Source organism: Typha latifolia, unplaced genomic scaffold, assembly GCF_019914945.1.
Source record: "Typha latifolia isolate L0001 unplaced genomic scaffold, TyphaL0001v2 contig_28, whole genome shotgun sequence".
Lineage (NCBI taxonomy): Eukaryota > Viridiplantae > Streptophyta > Magnoliopsida > Poales > Typhaceae > Typha > Typha latifolia.
Window position 1 is genome coordinate 39,165 of NW_027330476.1, and position 13,991 is coordinate 53,155.

The 13,991-nt window shown below is 39.0% G+C and overlaps 2 protein-coding genes across 2 annotated transcripts; both read right to left on the reverse strand.

Annotated features, from left to right (window-relative positions):
* Positions 1-4,413: 4,413 nt before the first annotated feature.
* Positions 4,414-8,977, reverse strand: LOC140802524 (cysteine-rich receptor-like protein kinase 15). The gene is made up of 7 exons (XM_073158058.1): positions 8,055-8,977; positions 6,601-6,735; positions 6,376-6,506; positions 6,073-6,283; positions 5,394-5,631; positions 5,124-5,274; positions 4,414-4,979 (listed from the first exon to the last, which is right to left on the reverse strand). The coding sequence occupies exons 1-7, from the start codon at positions 8,881-8,883 to the stop codon at positions 4,641-4,643; spliced, it is 2,034 nt and encodes a 677-aa protein (XP_073014159.1). The 5' UTR covers positions 8,884-8,977; the 3' UTR covers positions 4,414-4,640.
* Positions 8,978-10,642: 1,665 nt separating this feature from the next.
* LOC140802534 (cysteine-rich receptor-like protein kinase 44) lies at positions 10,643-13,931 on the reverse strand. The gene is made up of 7 exons (XM_073158065.1): positions 13,767-13,931; positions 13,002-13,136; positions 12,748-12,878; positions 12,447-12,657; positions 11,618-11,855; positions 11,347-11,497; positions 10,643-11,214 (listed from the first exon to the last, which is right to left on the reverse strand). The coding sequence occupies exons 5-7, from the start codon at positions 11,821-11,823 to the stop codon at positions 10,876-10,878; spliced, it is 696 nt and encodes a 231-aa protein (XP_073014166.1). The 5' UTR covers positions 11,824-11,855; positions 12,447-12,657; positions 12,748-12,878; positions 13,002-13,136; positions 13,767-13,931; the 3' UTR covers positions 10,643-10,875.
* Between the last annotated feature and the right edge of the window lie 60 nt (positions 13,932-13,991).

The window sequence follows — 13,991 nt, forward strand, 5'->3', positions numbered from 1 at the left end:
CTTAAGCCATGGACTCCCATCTGTTATTCAAGGTGTGTCTTGCTAATATGAAGACAGTAAGCTCTTCTAGTTGTTTTAGATTAATCCATTTTTCCTACTGAGCCAATCAACCTTCTTTCTCTACTTCCTTTGAAAGCCATAGGAACATATTATATTTATGATCACGTTCAGACTTATTTTGACCAAACTCTATGTGAGATTTTTCTTGGTCTTACCCCTCTTCCGTGTTTTTCTTCTAGGCTAGAATATAATTTTTCTTAAATCTCTTCATATGTTATCTGACTAAAATTCAATTAGATGGTGATCTTATATTCATCTTGCAGAAATACATCTATTCAGCTACTCAGTACTGTACAAAGCATCTCTTATCTATTGTTGCCTACCTTCTTGTTAAGATGAAAGCCTACAATGATCCAATGAAGCTGCATCTTTTTTAAAATCTCTGTCCAGCTTCCTTCAAATTATGTGACAATTGCTATATTGAAAATATGAAGTATGTCATTTAATTGAGGTTTCACTCTTATTTTGGACTTCAGAAGTTCTTGTAATGACTACAATGCCATGTTATTGCAAATCAATTGATGTATAGCATGCAGATGTTTAAAAAAAAAAACTATTCCCATGATACCCACTTATTGTCTGTTCTTTTGCTTCTGTAGTTAGTTGCTCCCAAGGTGCTGATGATACTTACATACCTATACACTTTACTTTATTGCCTTGTTGGAGTTGCATTTGCAATCTAGGTTGCACAAAAGATTCTTATAATCAACTTGGAGGTAGGTACCATAAGATTTTTTTTATTAACTAGAAGTACATCAAGCTGAAGTTGTCGCATCTAAGAGACTATACCATGTCAAAATTCTCTGGTAAATTTCTCTAGCTACATTAGTTTCCTGCAAAGTTGAATCTTTTAAGCACTCGGTGTACCGTTTGAATGTTGAAGATAACTGCATCTATCTTACTGCTCATTGTTAGAATTCAACACTATTTTAAACATCTCTATTTTGGTTGTAATTGTTCTGTTTGATGCCACCTTCATATCTTGAGATTCCTCCTGTAATGTCATAGTCATGGTTGATTTCTGAATAAGGAATTACTATGATCAGCTTTCTATATCACCTCTTCTTTAGGCTTGTCTAGAATCATCAGCATCTTATATCATGTCATGTCATGAAACGATGAAAACCGTGCTGTACCATTTCTTGTGCATGGCTTCTTCGTCTTTGCACCAAATGATTATTGGTTCGTGTCATGTGTATGTGTGTGTGTGTTATAGAGAGAGAGAGAGAGAGAGAGAGAGAGAGAGAGAGAGTATTACGGGAGTAGACCTTCAATTACATTCTCCCTGTAGAGAAACATGAATTGTAGAATTCCATCCGAGAGAGACAATCTGGAAGCCCAGACAGTGGAGGTACCTGTAAATCCGTTAGAAGACTTTAAAGTTTGTTTGTTCTCTATACTAGAATACTTGATGATTCGGCAGCTAAGCAGGATTCAAGCATCCGGAATGCAGGAAATCCCTGCAACCGGGACTGCAGGCGATCCGTCCCCAAAGCAATGTATCCACCAAAGCGAGGATAGAACTCTTTCACGCCACAAAAGACTTCCTCTGACCTTTTGCAATGGCCTTCACTCTCCTCAAGCCTTTCTCTTCCCAAGCCAACTTCAAACCCCAACTACTTCCACCCCTAAACCCCACAAATCTCTTCCTTTCTCCCACCATCTCTCTTCCACACCAAACCCACCTCGCCTTCTCCTCCTTCCACAAGCCCACACCCATCTCCCCAATCTCCTCTCTCTCCTCTTCGCAAGCCGCCTCCTCTACCCTCCTCTCACCTCCTTCCACAAGAGAAGAAGCCATTTCCCAAGCCAAAACTTGCATATCCACCACTCTAAAGAAGCCTCTCAACAACCCAGTTCCCCTCCCCACCAGAAAACTCAAGAAACAGAAGCAACCAAGATACCGAGTTGAGATACCTGTCATCGATGACTCGCCGAGTTCACTCACCCAACTCGCTGCTGAGGTCTTCTCAGACTTGCCCATCACGAGAAAAGGCGCAAAACCAAGTATTCTAGTTCTATGGTCTTCTCCCAAACTAGCAGAACTAGCTCACCAGGCTTTCTCTAACTCGGCCAACTTTGTGTCCAACTTGGACTTGGGTTCTATAAGCTCGGGAACACTGAGTTCTGGCGATTTGGCTGTGTTTGTGGCTCCAGAGGAGACCCAATTGGAGGAAATAAGAGAAATCACTGATGGTTTGTACCCCAAACCTGTGATTTTCTTCAACCCAAAGTGGGCCTTCGAAGAGGAGAAGGAATTTAGCAGTGGATTGGGGGGTTTTGTGGAATCTTTCGATGTAGTGTATTCTTTCATGGGGTTGGAGGTTAAAGGAATTTTGAGCAAGAGGAAAGGTGTTGTTTTGAAATGTGTGAAGGATGGGGTGATGAGTGGAGAAGGTTGGTTGGTGATGGTGGAGGAGGATGAGGGGAAGAAGCGGAACATGAAGGTGGCTACTAGGTTTAAGAAAAGGCCTTCCATTGGTGAGGTTGAGAATGTTTTGTATAACTTGATGGCGGCCAATTCTCCTGTGACCAAGTCTGTAAAATTTCTCAAAGAGCTAGCTTCTAATGTAACTGGAAAGAAGGCAAAACAGTAAGCCTTAGTTGATTCATTTTCTTGGTCTACAGAGTCTGTAACGAAGTCTTTGATGATTTCAAGAGGATATTAAATATATATAGCAGGCATCGAGTGTTTTTTAGTTGACTTTGCAGTGAATTTGTAATATTTTGCAGATGTAATGCAAAATAATGGAATATAGTGCTGAAGTTCTTTATTTTTTTTTACCTTAAAAACTACATTAAGTGTAGATGCATTCTCTTAGAGGGAGGATTCCAGTAATCCGAGGCTACAACAGGGGAAGAGAGAGCCCCTTCCCAACTGAACTTAAAATAGCTTGTCATTATTGACTCGAAAAGTATTCAAATATCTCAACCCTCACATCGTCACAACTCATGAAGGTTATTCAACTGGCTACTTGTGGCTCATTTCTCAACCACTATGTCACTATTAAATCATTAGCCGCAGAAGGTTTCTAGAATGGACCAAAAAATATGACCTCTTCTCGTAAACAAGGACTTTTCCACGGTTTTGACCCCTTCTACTCCGTCAAACCAAACTCATCTGATGCTCTATAAAACCTTGCTTCCTTGGCACTTATCTTTGCTATCTCTCTCTCTCTTACCACAATGCTCTCTCAAAAGTTTCTTCTCTCCTTTCTAACTCTATCTCTTCTTCACAACATCATCGTCGGCTCCAATCCTCTTTCTACGATATGCTCAAGCTCGGCCAATTTTACTACCGGAGATCCGTTCAATAACAACTTACACCAACTAATGTTTCTACTTGAAACAAAAGCTCCGAATATCGGATTCGACATCGCCTCGGTTGGCTCCGGTCACACAAGGGTGGACGGTCTTGCCCAATGTAGAGGAGATATCACAAGTGCGGCATGCCAGAAGTGCATTCGCACCGCCGGTGCTCATCTTCGACATAGCTGCACGCATTATAAAGACGCTATCGTATGGTATGACAGTTGCCTTCTACGGTACTCGAACAAAGAATTCTTTGGCGAAGTCGACAATGATCATAGGGTGTTGATGTGGAACGCTCAGATTGCGTTGAAAACATTAAGGCTTCACCAGAAGGTGGCGGAGCTGATGACAAGGCTAATGAAGAAGGCTTATCTTACGCCATTGCTGTTCGCCACTGGAGAGGCAAAGATCGGAGAAGGATCCGAGAAATTATATGGTTTGGCTCAGTGTACAAAAGACCTATCTGGCGGTGATTGCAAGACTTGTTTGCAGACTGCCATTAGCCAGCTTCCAAGCTGCTGCAATGGGAAGCAGGGAGGAAGAGTATTAGGTGGGAGTTGTACCATAAGATATGAGTTGTATCTTTTCTTTGATGCCTAAGATGTGACTCATATTGTGTATTAATTAAGTCGTAGATAGATAGAGAGTAATTACTATAATTTTCATGTGTAGATTGTTATGATTGCTACTTCTTTAATTTAATTTGTATATAATAAAAAGAACTCTAGAACTTTCTAGGGTATCATTTATTTGATAATTATCAACCTCTTTGCGTCGACGTTCTTGACTACTTGCATGTGTTGGTTGTTAATGTTTGAGGCTTGTTGACATGCATGGTTTAGATCATACCTCGACTAGTTAGCTGCTTCCCATCATGCACCTCAACCAGTTGGTTCGTGTATATATAATAGCATATTATTGACTGATGAGTTGTTCATAGTAAAATAGCTCTTCTTTGTTTAGTGTAAGAATAACAATTTCTTGTCAACCTGATGTTGAAATGTATATCTAAGTTTCTCTGCTCAGCAAACTCACAGAATGTAGACCATCTATCAAGTGGCAAAAGCAAACTTTTTATTGCAAGTTAGGCAGCTCACGTAAAATAGGAGTAACCCCTCCACAGTTTTGTAGACATGGGAACAGTATAAAAGATGGAGATAGATACAATTTGATTGGAGTAATTCCCTTCAGAATAAAATGTCACAGTTAGACAAAATAAGGCTGCAGAGATTTATTACAACAAATGATCTGATTATCAGTTCATCAATCTAACGTGGTTCCATTTCAGAGATAGAGACATCATTCACTGAGCCTCCTCTTGACCTGCTCCCAGGTAAATCAGCATTTCTCTCCCTCCCAAGTACATGTGGTTCATTGAATGTTCTACTACTGATAACAAAGGCAGGAGTGGAAGGGCTTGGAAGGGTAATAGACTGACTATTCAGCATGAGAATAACAGATGCCATGGTTGGTCTTTCTGATGGATCCTCCTGAATACAGAGTAGTCCAATATGGATGCATCTTAATACGTCTTGCGGTCGACACTCTTCGGCGAGACATCTGTCGAGGACTTGTAATGCTGCCCCTTTACGCCAATTATTCCAGACCTATATAGAAGCAAGAGTAAGGTTAGAGGAGATAATTGTAAAAAAAAAACGATCAGTATTCCTAATGTAATAGCATGATCAAACTTACTATATGTGACCTTAAAGAGACCAAATACATGTTAAGCACAGATAATTAGTCCTTACGTAGGATAGAAGGTCTTCAGAATACATGGAGTCTTGATTAAGAGTATTTCTTCGACCAGTCACAATCTCCAAAATTAATACACCAAAACTGAATACGTCTGATTTGGCAGAGAATTGGCCATAAAGAGCATATTCTGGTGACATATATCCACTGCAAATCAAGGTATTGACAGTAGTTAGACTGATAATTGAAGTAGAGCAGAAGATTCAAGTGGCTATATTGTTTGTTGCTACTTATTTGAAATAGGATAGTGATAAATGGTGCAATACTAGGTTCCAGCAATTCGGTTTGTGTTCCCTTGAGTAGCGTCTACATCGAAAAGCTTTGCAAGACCAAAATCTGAAATTTTAGGATTCATGTCCCCATCCAATAGGATGTTGCTTGCTTTAAGATCACGATGGATGATTCTTAGCCTTGAATCTTCATGAAGATATAAAAGTCCTCGAGCAATTCCTTCAATGAGTTTGTACCGCCTGCCCCAGTTGAGTAGTTCTCGTTTTACAGGATCTGTCTCACGTAACAAAATTTGGTCAGTTGATATATTTGCAATTATGCCAGAATGAAAAAGAACTTGAACGAAATCAGAAAGTTAAGCACCGCAAATAAGGACATAAATATAGAAATTACAAAAATAGTTGGTCTAGAGGTTGTTTCACCATTGAAAGAACAACATGCACATTTATATTCAGTCAACTCCATGGAGACAAATGCATAAAGGGTGATTTTGAGGTCAGCAAAAATACTGATTAGTTATTTGTTACCTTGATATAATAGAATGGAACAGAAAAGGAGTATCATAACATGCCATAATGGTCTGTCTTTAATGCAATGATAACAAATAGTTGCTTCAAAAATATATCTCGACCAATTGTATCGATGCATAACAAAACAAGAACGCAACTATTTGGTTTCTCAGTCCAACGGAAAGAGTTGCGTTATGAACCTTACCAAAAATAATTTTGTCAAGACTTGTATTTTGAAGGTACTCATAGACAAGAAGCTTCTCCTGCTCTTCCAAGCAGAAGCCTAACAATCGCACCAGATTCTTGTGCTGAAGCTTTGCAACCAGGATAACCTCATTTCTTAGCTCAATCAGTCCTTGCGCTGAGCTTGTCGAAAGCCTTTTCACGGCTATCTCCTGCCCATCTTGTAATATTCCCTGTATAGCGTTCAACGCAAAGGCTATTGCAATTAGATTCAAGAAAGTGCTTGTGGTCCAAGTACTTTATAGAGCTTAGACTATAGATGCACCTTATACACTGGGCCAAATCCACCTTCTCCAAGCTTATTTGCTTCAGAGAAGTTATTTGTCGCAGCTCTTATAGTACCCAAGTCAAACAACAGAGACTCTGCACTTCTGAATTCCTCTTCATTTCCACCATCTGCTCACAAGAACAAGCTTTAGCACATGAAAAACATAACATGACTATCTCTATTGTGCTTTCCCTATAGGCTAGTAGTTCCGCAGATACTTACTGGGTGCATTTTGAACTGATAGACTTTTAACTGGTTTCCTTCTTCGCAAGAAGATACATATAGCAAAGAGGAACGACAATACAACAGCCACTGCGATGGCAACAATAACAATTGTTTTTGTAGTTCTATTACTTCCTGCACCAAAATTAAGTGATATTACGTAAAAATCTATGTAGTAGATAATTTAATGCATGACTTGCAAATGAAACAACAAGAGACCTGTTAGAAAATCTATTCGGCAGTGTGAAGGATGCAGGACTCATACATATGACAGCATGAAAAATTAGGTAATGAAGGTAATGCAAAACTGTAGTAGCTGATGCTTTCATTATATATGCTAATCATGGTCTGCTAAGAGGAAGGGAAAAATGATCTTTTTCTCTCGAGCTAACGACATATCTCTTGATATCTAAATAATAAACGAATAAGTCATTTTTCCGATAAAACCCAAATAACCAATACAACTGAAAGGAACAAAATGAAACTAGAAAGCTTAATCCCTTAAAAGCAAGCGTTCATAAGCTACTACTCGTTTCTCGTTGCGACATAGAAAGGTGCTTCTCATATCAAATTCAGATTATAAAAATTAATACGAGTTCATCCTATAAAAATTCAGGCAGTTAGGTGTATAATTAAAAAAACAAGACCATCCATATAGAAAAATAATTCTACCCAATCATTACTCTCAGCAAAAATATTCAATAGAAGCGGGTACTCGAGATACCACCCATGTAACTGTGTCTTTATTCTCAACTCCAATTTATCTCGGCATTGTGGAGTGTGGGCATATAGATTTTACTAGTGTTATTTTCCTTCTCCAAATCTACTTCATAAGTTAGCATGTCAATATCAAGCTAAAAATTTATCACTTACCATCACTGTTCGATCTAGTGAGATCGCTACTTTCCTGACGGCGGAGAGAGACGCGGCGCCGCCTCGCAAAGAGATGGAGACGAGCATGTATGGCAAGTGCAAACAAGTGGAAGGAGAAGATAAATTTCCCAATCTAACCCCCAAATTAGTAACGTGTCGACAACCGATTGGTCTATCCGAGCGCGATCTAATTTTGGTCGCGAGATTCCTCGTTGACTTAAAATTCACGGTTGGATCTTACGCGGTCACGCCTTTCTGGAGGACCACTGCCGTCCTGGAACTATAGGGTAGAATAGTGTTTATACGAGTGGTCAAAGTGGAGAAGGCACGGGTTTCTTTTGGAATGACGTTGGCTCCAATTTAATGAAATTGTGATTTAAGAACAACTTGTTCGACTAATAGAATTGACAACATTTTATGTTTTGTTTTAACCATTTCTTTCAATGCAGGAAACATAGAGAAAAATATAATAAACTTTGAATCTGATTCACGAAGAAATACCGAATTAAGTTAATTTCCTACCGACGTTAATTAACGCGTCTACTGGTCAAAGAGTTCATGACATGGCAGATTTGACTTACCTGTTGGATTTCCGTCTTCTGGTGGTGGACTGGTAGCGTTGCCGGAATCCCTTCCCCTAGGAGGTGAAACCGCAGGCGCCGGCGTCGGCGCATCGTCGATAGTTAAAAGATTATAGAAAGGAGCCACTTCGTATCGAATATAGCAAGTCTCCCCTTTAACCCTTCCTCCCTGCTTCGCATCGCAGCACGCCGGAATGTTTGAGATGGCATCCGTCAGGCACCGATAGCACCCGCCGTCCGACAAGTCCCTCGTGCACTGCGCTAACCCGTAAATCTTCTGAAAGCTCGTAAAATTCGCCGTGCCAGTCGCAAACATCCGCGGCGACCCGTACGCTGCCTTCTGAGCGAGTGTGTCCATGAGCTGGCCTAGCAAGGTATTGAACAGTGTTGGCTGCGATACATTATTTGTATTGGACATGTAGAACGTCACTGGTTCCACCATGGAGAAGAAACTTGTGTTCGAGTAGCGGAGAAGGCAATCCTCGTACCATATCGTCGACGACATGCCATGCGGGCACTGCTCGACGATGCCGTGGATTGAGGTGTTGAGGCAGCTGCGGCAATCGGCAGGGGAGAGATCGCCACGGCATAAGGCGAGGCCATAAACTTGATTAGGGTACCGGCCGACTGTGTCGTTGGCGAAGCCGGAAGGGACGGCGGCGGAGGAGAGGGAGGAGAGGAGGAGGTTGAGGTTGGATTGGAAGGTACTCTTGGTTGTATAGTTTACATCGGTTGGGCAGGTAGTCCATAAGATGTCATCTGAGATGGCCATGGGAAGATGAATTAAGAGGAGAAGGGATAGGAGGAGGAGGAGAACAGGGAAGTGCATAGTTTCTGTTCCTGAGATGTGCTCGGAGATTAATTGAAGGAAATAAGAGAGAGTTTAAGAGGTATTGTTTCATGGAAGCATGGGTATGGATAGGAGTAGCCGATCATTTATTAGTCGATAGAGGTTGAAATAAAATAGTGTGGACCCGTTTCATTACCTGTCTATTGCGTTACTTGCGTATGACATAACTCAAGTAGGAGGGATGTAGTTTGACCGTTGACTTTAATTCTATAGATAAGTCATTGAGAAAGGTGTCATAATTTGGGTTGGTAACAACATGTTTTAGTTTTGGTTTTGAATTTCACAACTTAATTGGAAAATATAATTTATTGAATTAGATAGAAATGATTCAAACTTCATCAATTCCCACGTTACAAATAATCATCTGAGAATCTCACTTAATTGCAAAGGAGAAAAATCTACCAAAGTTTGAGAAAAATCCGACCAACATAGCACGTTGGATCTCGTGTATGTGCTCCTCCTCCTCATTTGATACTTCGATGAGTGACATACTGTGTGCCTATTAAGTCTTGTATCTTTTTTTCTTACTTTATTAATAGTTAATGTTTATGGGTGTGAGAGCTTTTTATCTACCATATTGATATCTTTATTTATCCCTCTCTTACAAACGTAGATCTATGTATATAATTGTCAGATCATAACAGAGCCACTGGTTGACTTAAAAGACTTTATGCTTACAAACTTGTAGGGGTTGTGCTCCATTTACTCTTCTTCTTCTTTTTTTCTATGCTCTTCGGTTTGATATTTTGCTATTAATCTCCTACTCACCCTCTTATCATGCGCTGCAATCATCCTATTATTCTTGAATTTAATAAAAATACCTATCTATGGCCCTTCCTAGATAAAGAAAATGGCAAGTTGGTATAGGGTCGGTGGCAAAATCTCTTTCTCTCACCTACTGTTTCGGTCTAACCCTTTTTCTTCTCTTCTAATGGCCTGCTAAGATGAATCATAAAGAGTTTATGGCATATAATATATACAAGTATGTCAATCATTTCGAACATTAGAATGCTACTATTTGGTTGATATTAAAGAGAAATCGATGTCCTCTAATCGAAGAACCTCCTCTTTTTTAAGTGTAAAAACTCAATATATCCCATAAGCCCAAAATTGCACATCAAATAGAAACAAGAACGGAGAGGATAACTTCACAATAAACCATCCAAATAATCACAATGCATATAGATTATAATCTTCACCTCAAGGGTATAAACTCAATAATGCCAAGTCTTCACAAATAGAAAGTTACTAAACTTACAAGACAAGCTTACAAAAGAGGTAGGAGATTCACTCACATTCTAACTAGCAAAACTCTAAGATGGATTCTCTTTCTTCTCTTGCTCTCTAAGATGACATCAAAATGAAAAAAGATGAGCTAGAGTTTCTCTTGACATCCAATGACTTACTTTCCTATGACTAAACAAGATTCGAACATAATAAGATAAAACTATTTCCAAAATGCCCCTAATAAGTATAAGAACTACTAAAATAACTATAGTAGTAACACACCAATTAGCTAGATGAAATAGTATAACAAAGATGATAACTAAGTTTAGCACTAATTTTTAACAGATATTAGCTAAACCCAATAGGGTGGCATGCAAACAGATTGTGGGCATCTACTAGATCACACTAAAAGCTAAAAGGCTCCAAAATAATGTCAATTGTTATTATCTCGACTCAACTGATATCTAAAGTATATGTAAATTTCTCTGCTTAGGAAATGTGGAAATGTAAGTGTTCGAAAAAAGCTGCAAGACCATCTAGCAAGCAGCATAAGCGAGCTTCTTATTGCAATTAGGCTCAAGTAATATAGTTTATAGAGATACATAAAATCTGATTGAAAGAATTCTCTAAAATGCCACAGTTGGACGAAAACAAGAATTGATCTTATTACAGTTTATCTGGTCATGCATTTACTAGCTTGCTGCTAGCAAAAGGAACTAAGAGTAGAGTTGCACTGCTGATCAATTATCGTGGTTCCATTTCAGAAACCGTAACATCATTTACTGAAACTACTCTTGACCTGCTTGCAGGCAAATCAGCATTTCTACCTCTATCAAGAACATGTGATTCACTTAATGTTTGACTGCTAATAACAAAGGCAGGAGTGGAAGGGCTTGGAAGGGTAATAGACTGACTGTTGAGCATGAGAATGACAGAAGCCATGCTTGGTCTATTTGATGGATCCTCCTGGACACACAGTAGCCCAATATGGATGCATCTTAATACGTCTTGTGATCGACACTCTTCGATGAGACATCTGTCGAGGACCTGTAGTGCTGCGCCTCTATTCCAATTATTCCAGACCTATTTACAAGCAAAGGTAAGGTCAGAGGAGATGATTGTAATACCATTAGTATTCCTCATGTAATAGCAGGAACTTAACATCTGATTTTAAATGGACCGAATACGTGTTAAGCACAGAGAACTAGTCCTTACATAGGATAGAAGGTCTTCAGAATGGATGGAGGCTTGATTAAGAGTGTTTCTTCGACCGGTCACAATCTCCAAAATTAGGACACCATAACTGAAAACATCTGATTTGGCAGAGAATCGCCCATAAATAGCATATTCTGGTGCCATATATCCGCTGCAAATCGAGGAAATGACAGAGGTTAGACTGATAAAATGAAGTGGAGCAAAAGATTAAAGTTGTTCGATATGCTTGTTGCTACTTATTTTAAATAGGATACTGAGAAATGGTGCATACTAGGTTCCGGCAATTCTGCTTGTGCTTCCTTGGGTACTGCCTACATTGAAAAGCTTTGCAAGACCAAAATCTGAAATTTTAGGATTCATGTCCCCATCCAAAAGGACGTTACTTGATTTGAGGTCTCGATGGATGATCCTTAGCCTTGAATCTTCATGAAGATAAAGAAGCCCTCTAGCAATTCCTTCAATGATTTTGTACCGCATGCCCCAGTCGAGTAGTTCTCGCCTTACAGGATCTGTTCAGGATAAGTATCTTTGTAACCAACAAAAATTGGATTAAATAAAATCAAATTGCCCCAATATAATGTTATGATACTACTTTCTTTATTTTACTCAAATCAAATTGAAAATTAAATAAAATCAAACATTATATTTTTTTACAAGAACACATATTTCTACTTTGGTTAATTAAAAAATTGCCATCAGGCCTAATAAAAAGAACTACAATGAAGTCAGAAAGTTCAGAGCAGAAAGTAGGGACATGAGTAACCATAGAAATTGCAACAATAGTTGGTCTAGAGGTTCTTTCACCATTGAAAGAAGAAAAAGCACATTTATATTGAATCAAATCTATGGAGACAAATGCATAAAGAGTGATTTTGAGGTCAGCAAAAATACTGATCAGTTATTTGTTACCTTGATATAAAAGAACAGAACAGAAAAGGAGTATCATAACATGTCATATTTGTCAGACTTTAATCTAATAAATTAATAGTTGCTTCACAAATATATCTCGACCAACTATATCTATGTACAACAAAATAGTACACAATTAGTTGGTTAAAACTGTCTCAGTCCAACAAAAAGAGTAGCGTTGTGAACCTCACCAAAAATTATTTTGTCAAGGCTTGTGTTTTGAAGGTACTCATAGACAAGAAGCTTCTCCTGCTCTTCTAGGCAGAAACCTAACAATCGCACAAGATTCTTGTGCTGAAGCTTTACAACAAGAACAACCTCATTCCTTAGCTCAGTCAGTCCTTGCACTGAGCTTGTCGAAAGCCTTTTCACAGCGATCTCCTGTCCATCTTGTAGTGCTCCCTACATAGTGTTCAACAATGAAAACCCAGTTAGATTCAAGAAAAGATTCATAGTTTAAGTAATTTGGAACAGCTTAGACTAGAGATAAACCTTGTAAACTGGCCCAAATCCACCTTCTCCAAGCTTGTTTGCCTCAGCGAAGTTATTTGTGGCAGCTCTTATGGTACCCAGGTCAAACAAAAGGGACTCTGCAATTCTGATTTCCTCTTCATTTACACCATCTGCTCATAAGAATAAGCTTTAGCAAACGTGGCCATCTGTATTCTGCTTTCGGCTAAACACTAGTAACTCGACAGATGCCTCTTTTATTTTCTTTTTGGACAAAAGGCAAGCACGCTACTTACCGGGTGCATTTCGGACTGATAGATTTTTAACTGGGTTTCTTCTTCGCAAGAAGATATATGCAGTAAAGAGGAACAACAATACAGCAGCCACTGCGATGGCAACAATGACAATTGTTTTTGCAGTTCTATTACTTCCTGTACCAATATTAAGTGAAGTTACTTAGAATTTCTATTTACGAAATATTGAAATATCTAAAGTGGCTAAATAGGGCATTCATACATATGCAAAACTGTTTCCTCTTAAAATCAAGAAACAAAAGAACTATGTACTAGATGATTTAATGCATGCCTTGCCGAAGGAAAAGAAAAAAGAAAAAAGAGAGACCTGTTGTAAAATCTATTCGACAGTATGAATGATGCTTCTTTCTTGTTGAGACAAAATGCCTTAAATTCAAGAGTTCATAAGCTAATACTTGTTCTCGTTGAGACAGAAAGGTGCTTCTCGTATCAAATTCAGATAATATAAATGAATACGGTTTCATTCTATACAAATTCAGGCAAATAGATGGATAGTTAAAACTCTAAACCATCCATATAGAAAAATAGTTCTACCCAATTATTTCTCTCAACAAAAACACGAGGTTTAGAATATCAGAAGTGGGGACTCGAGAATTCTCAACACAATTTATTTTGGCACGGTGCACTTATAACTCCTACTACCCTCGCCGTATTCTTTTTCCTTCTCCAAATCTATATCATGTCAACCTCAAGAAAATTAAATCCTTAAAAGAAAGCACGAATCCAAGCAAAAAGGCGATCACTTACCATCACCACTCTATCTATTTCTAGTCTCATATCTATTTTGCTATGCGAGATTCACTGCATTCAAAGGCGGAGGAAGAGACGGCGGCGCCGCCTTGCGAAGAGATGGAGACGACCATGTGGAGCAAGTGCAAACAAGATTGTTATCCGAGTGTACTTGGATCTTGCGAGTTTTTGCATCCGGAACTATACGAGTGCAAAATAGTAATTGGGCTAATGGCTGGTAAA

What these genes read in the sequence shown, in the direction of transcription:
- LOC140802524 (XM_073158058.1), bottom strand. Translation starts at nt 8,883, where the DNA reads ATGCACTTCCCTGTTCTCCTCCTCCTCCTATCCCTTCTCCTCTTAATT. An exon ending in TCTTGACAAAATTATTTTTG is followed by an intron (nt 5,632 to 6,072) that starts GTAAGGTTCATA and finishes TACGTGAGACAG; the next exon opens with ATCCTGTAAAACGAGAACTA. An exon ending in AACCGAATTGCTGGAACCTA is followed by an intron (nt 5,275 to 5,393) that starts GTATTGCACCAT and finishes CTTGATTTGCAG; the next exon opens with TGGATATATGTCACCAGAAT.
- LOC140802534 (XM_073158065.1), bottom strand. Translation starts at nt 11,823, where the DNA reads ATGCGGTACAAAATCATTGAAGGAATTGCTAGAGGGCTTCTTTATCTT. An exon ending in AGCAGAATTGCCGGAACCTA is followed by an intron (nt 11,498 to 11,617) that starts GTATGCACCATT and finishes CTCGATTTGCAG; the next exon opens with CGGATATATGGCACCAGAAT. An exon ending in CTGAAGACCTTCTATCCTAT is followed by an intron (nt 11,215 to 11,346) that starts GTAAGGACTAGT and finishes GCTTGTAAATAG; the next exon opens with GTCTGGAATAATTGGAATAG.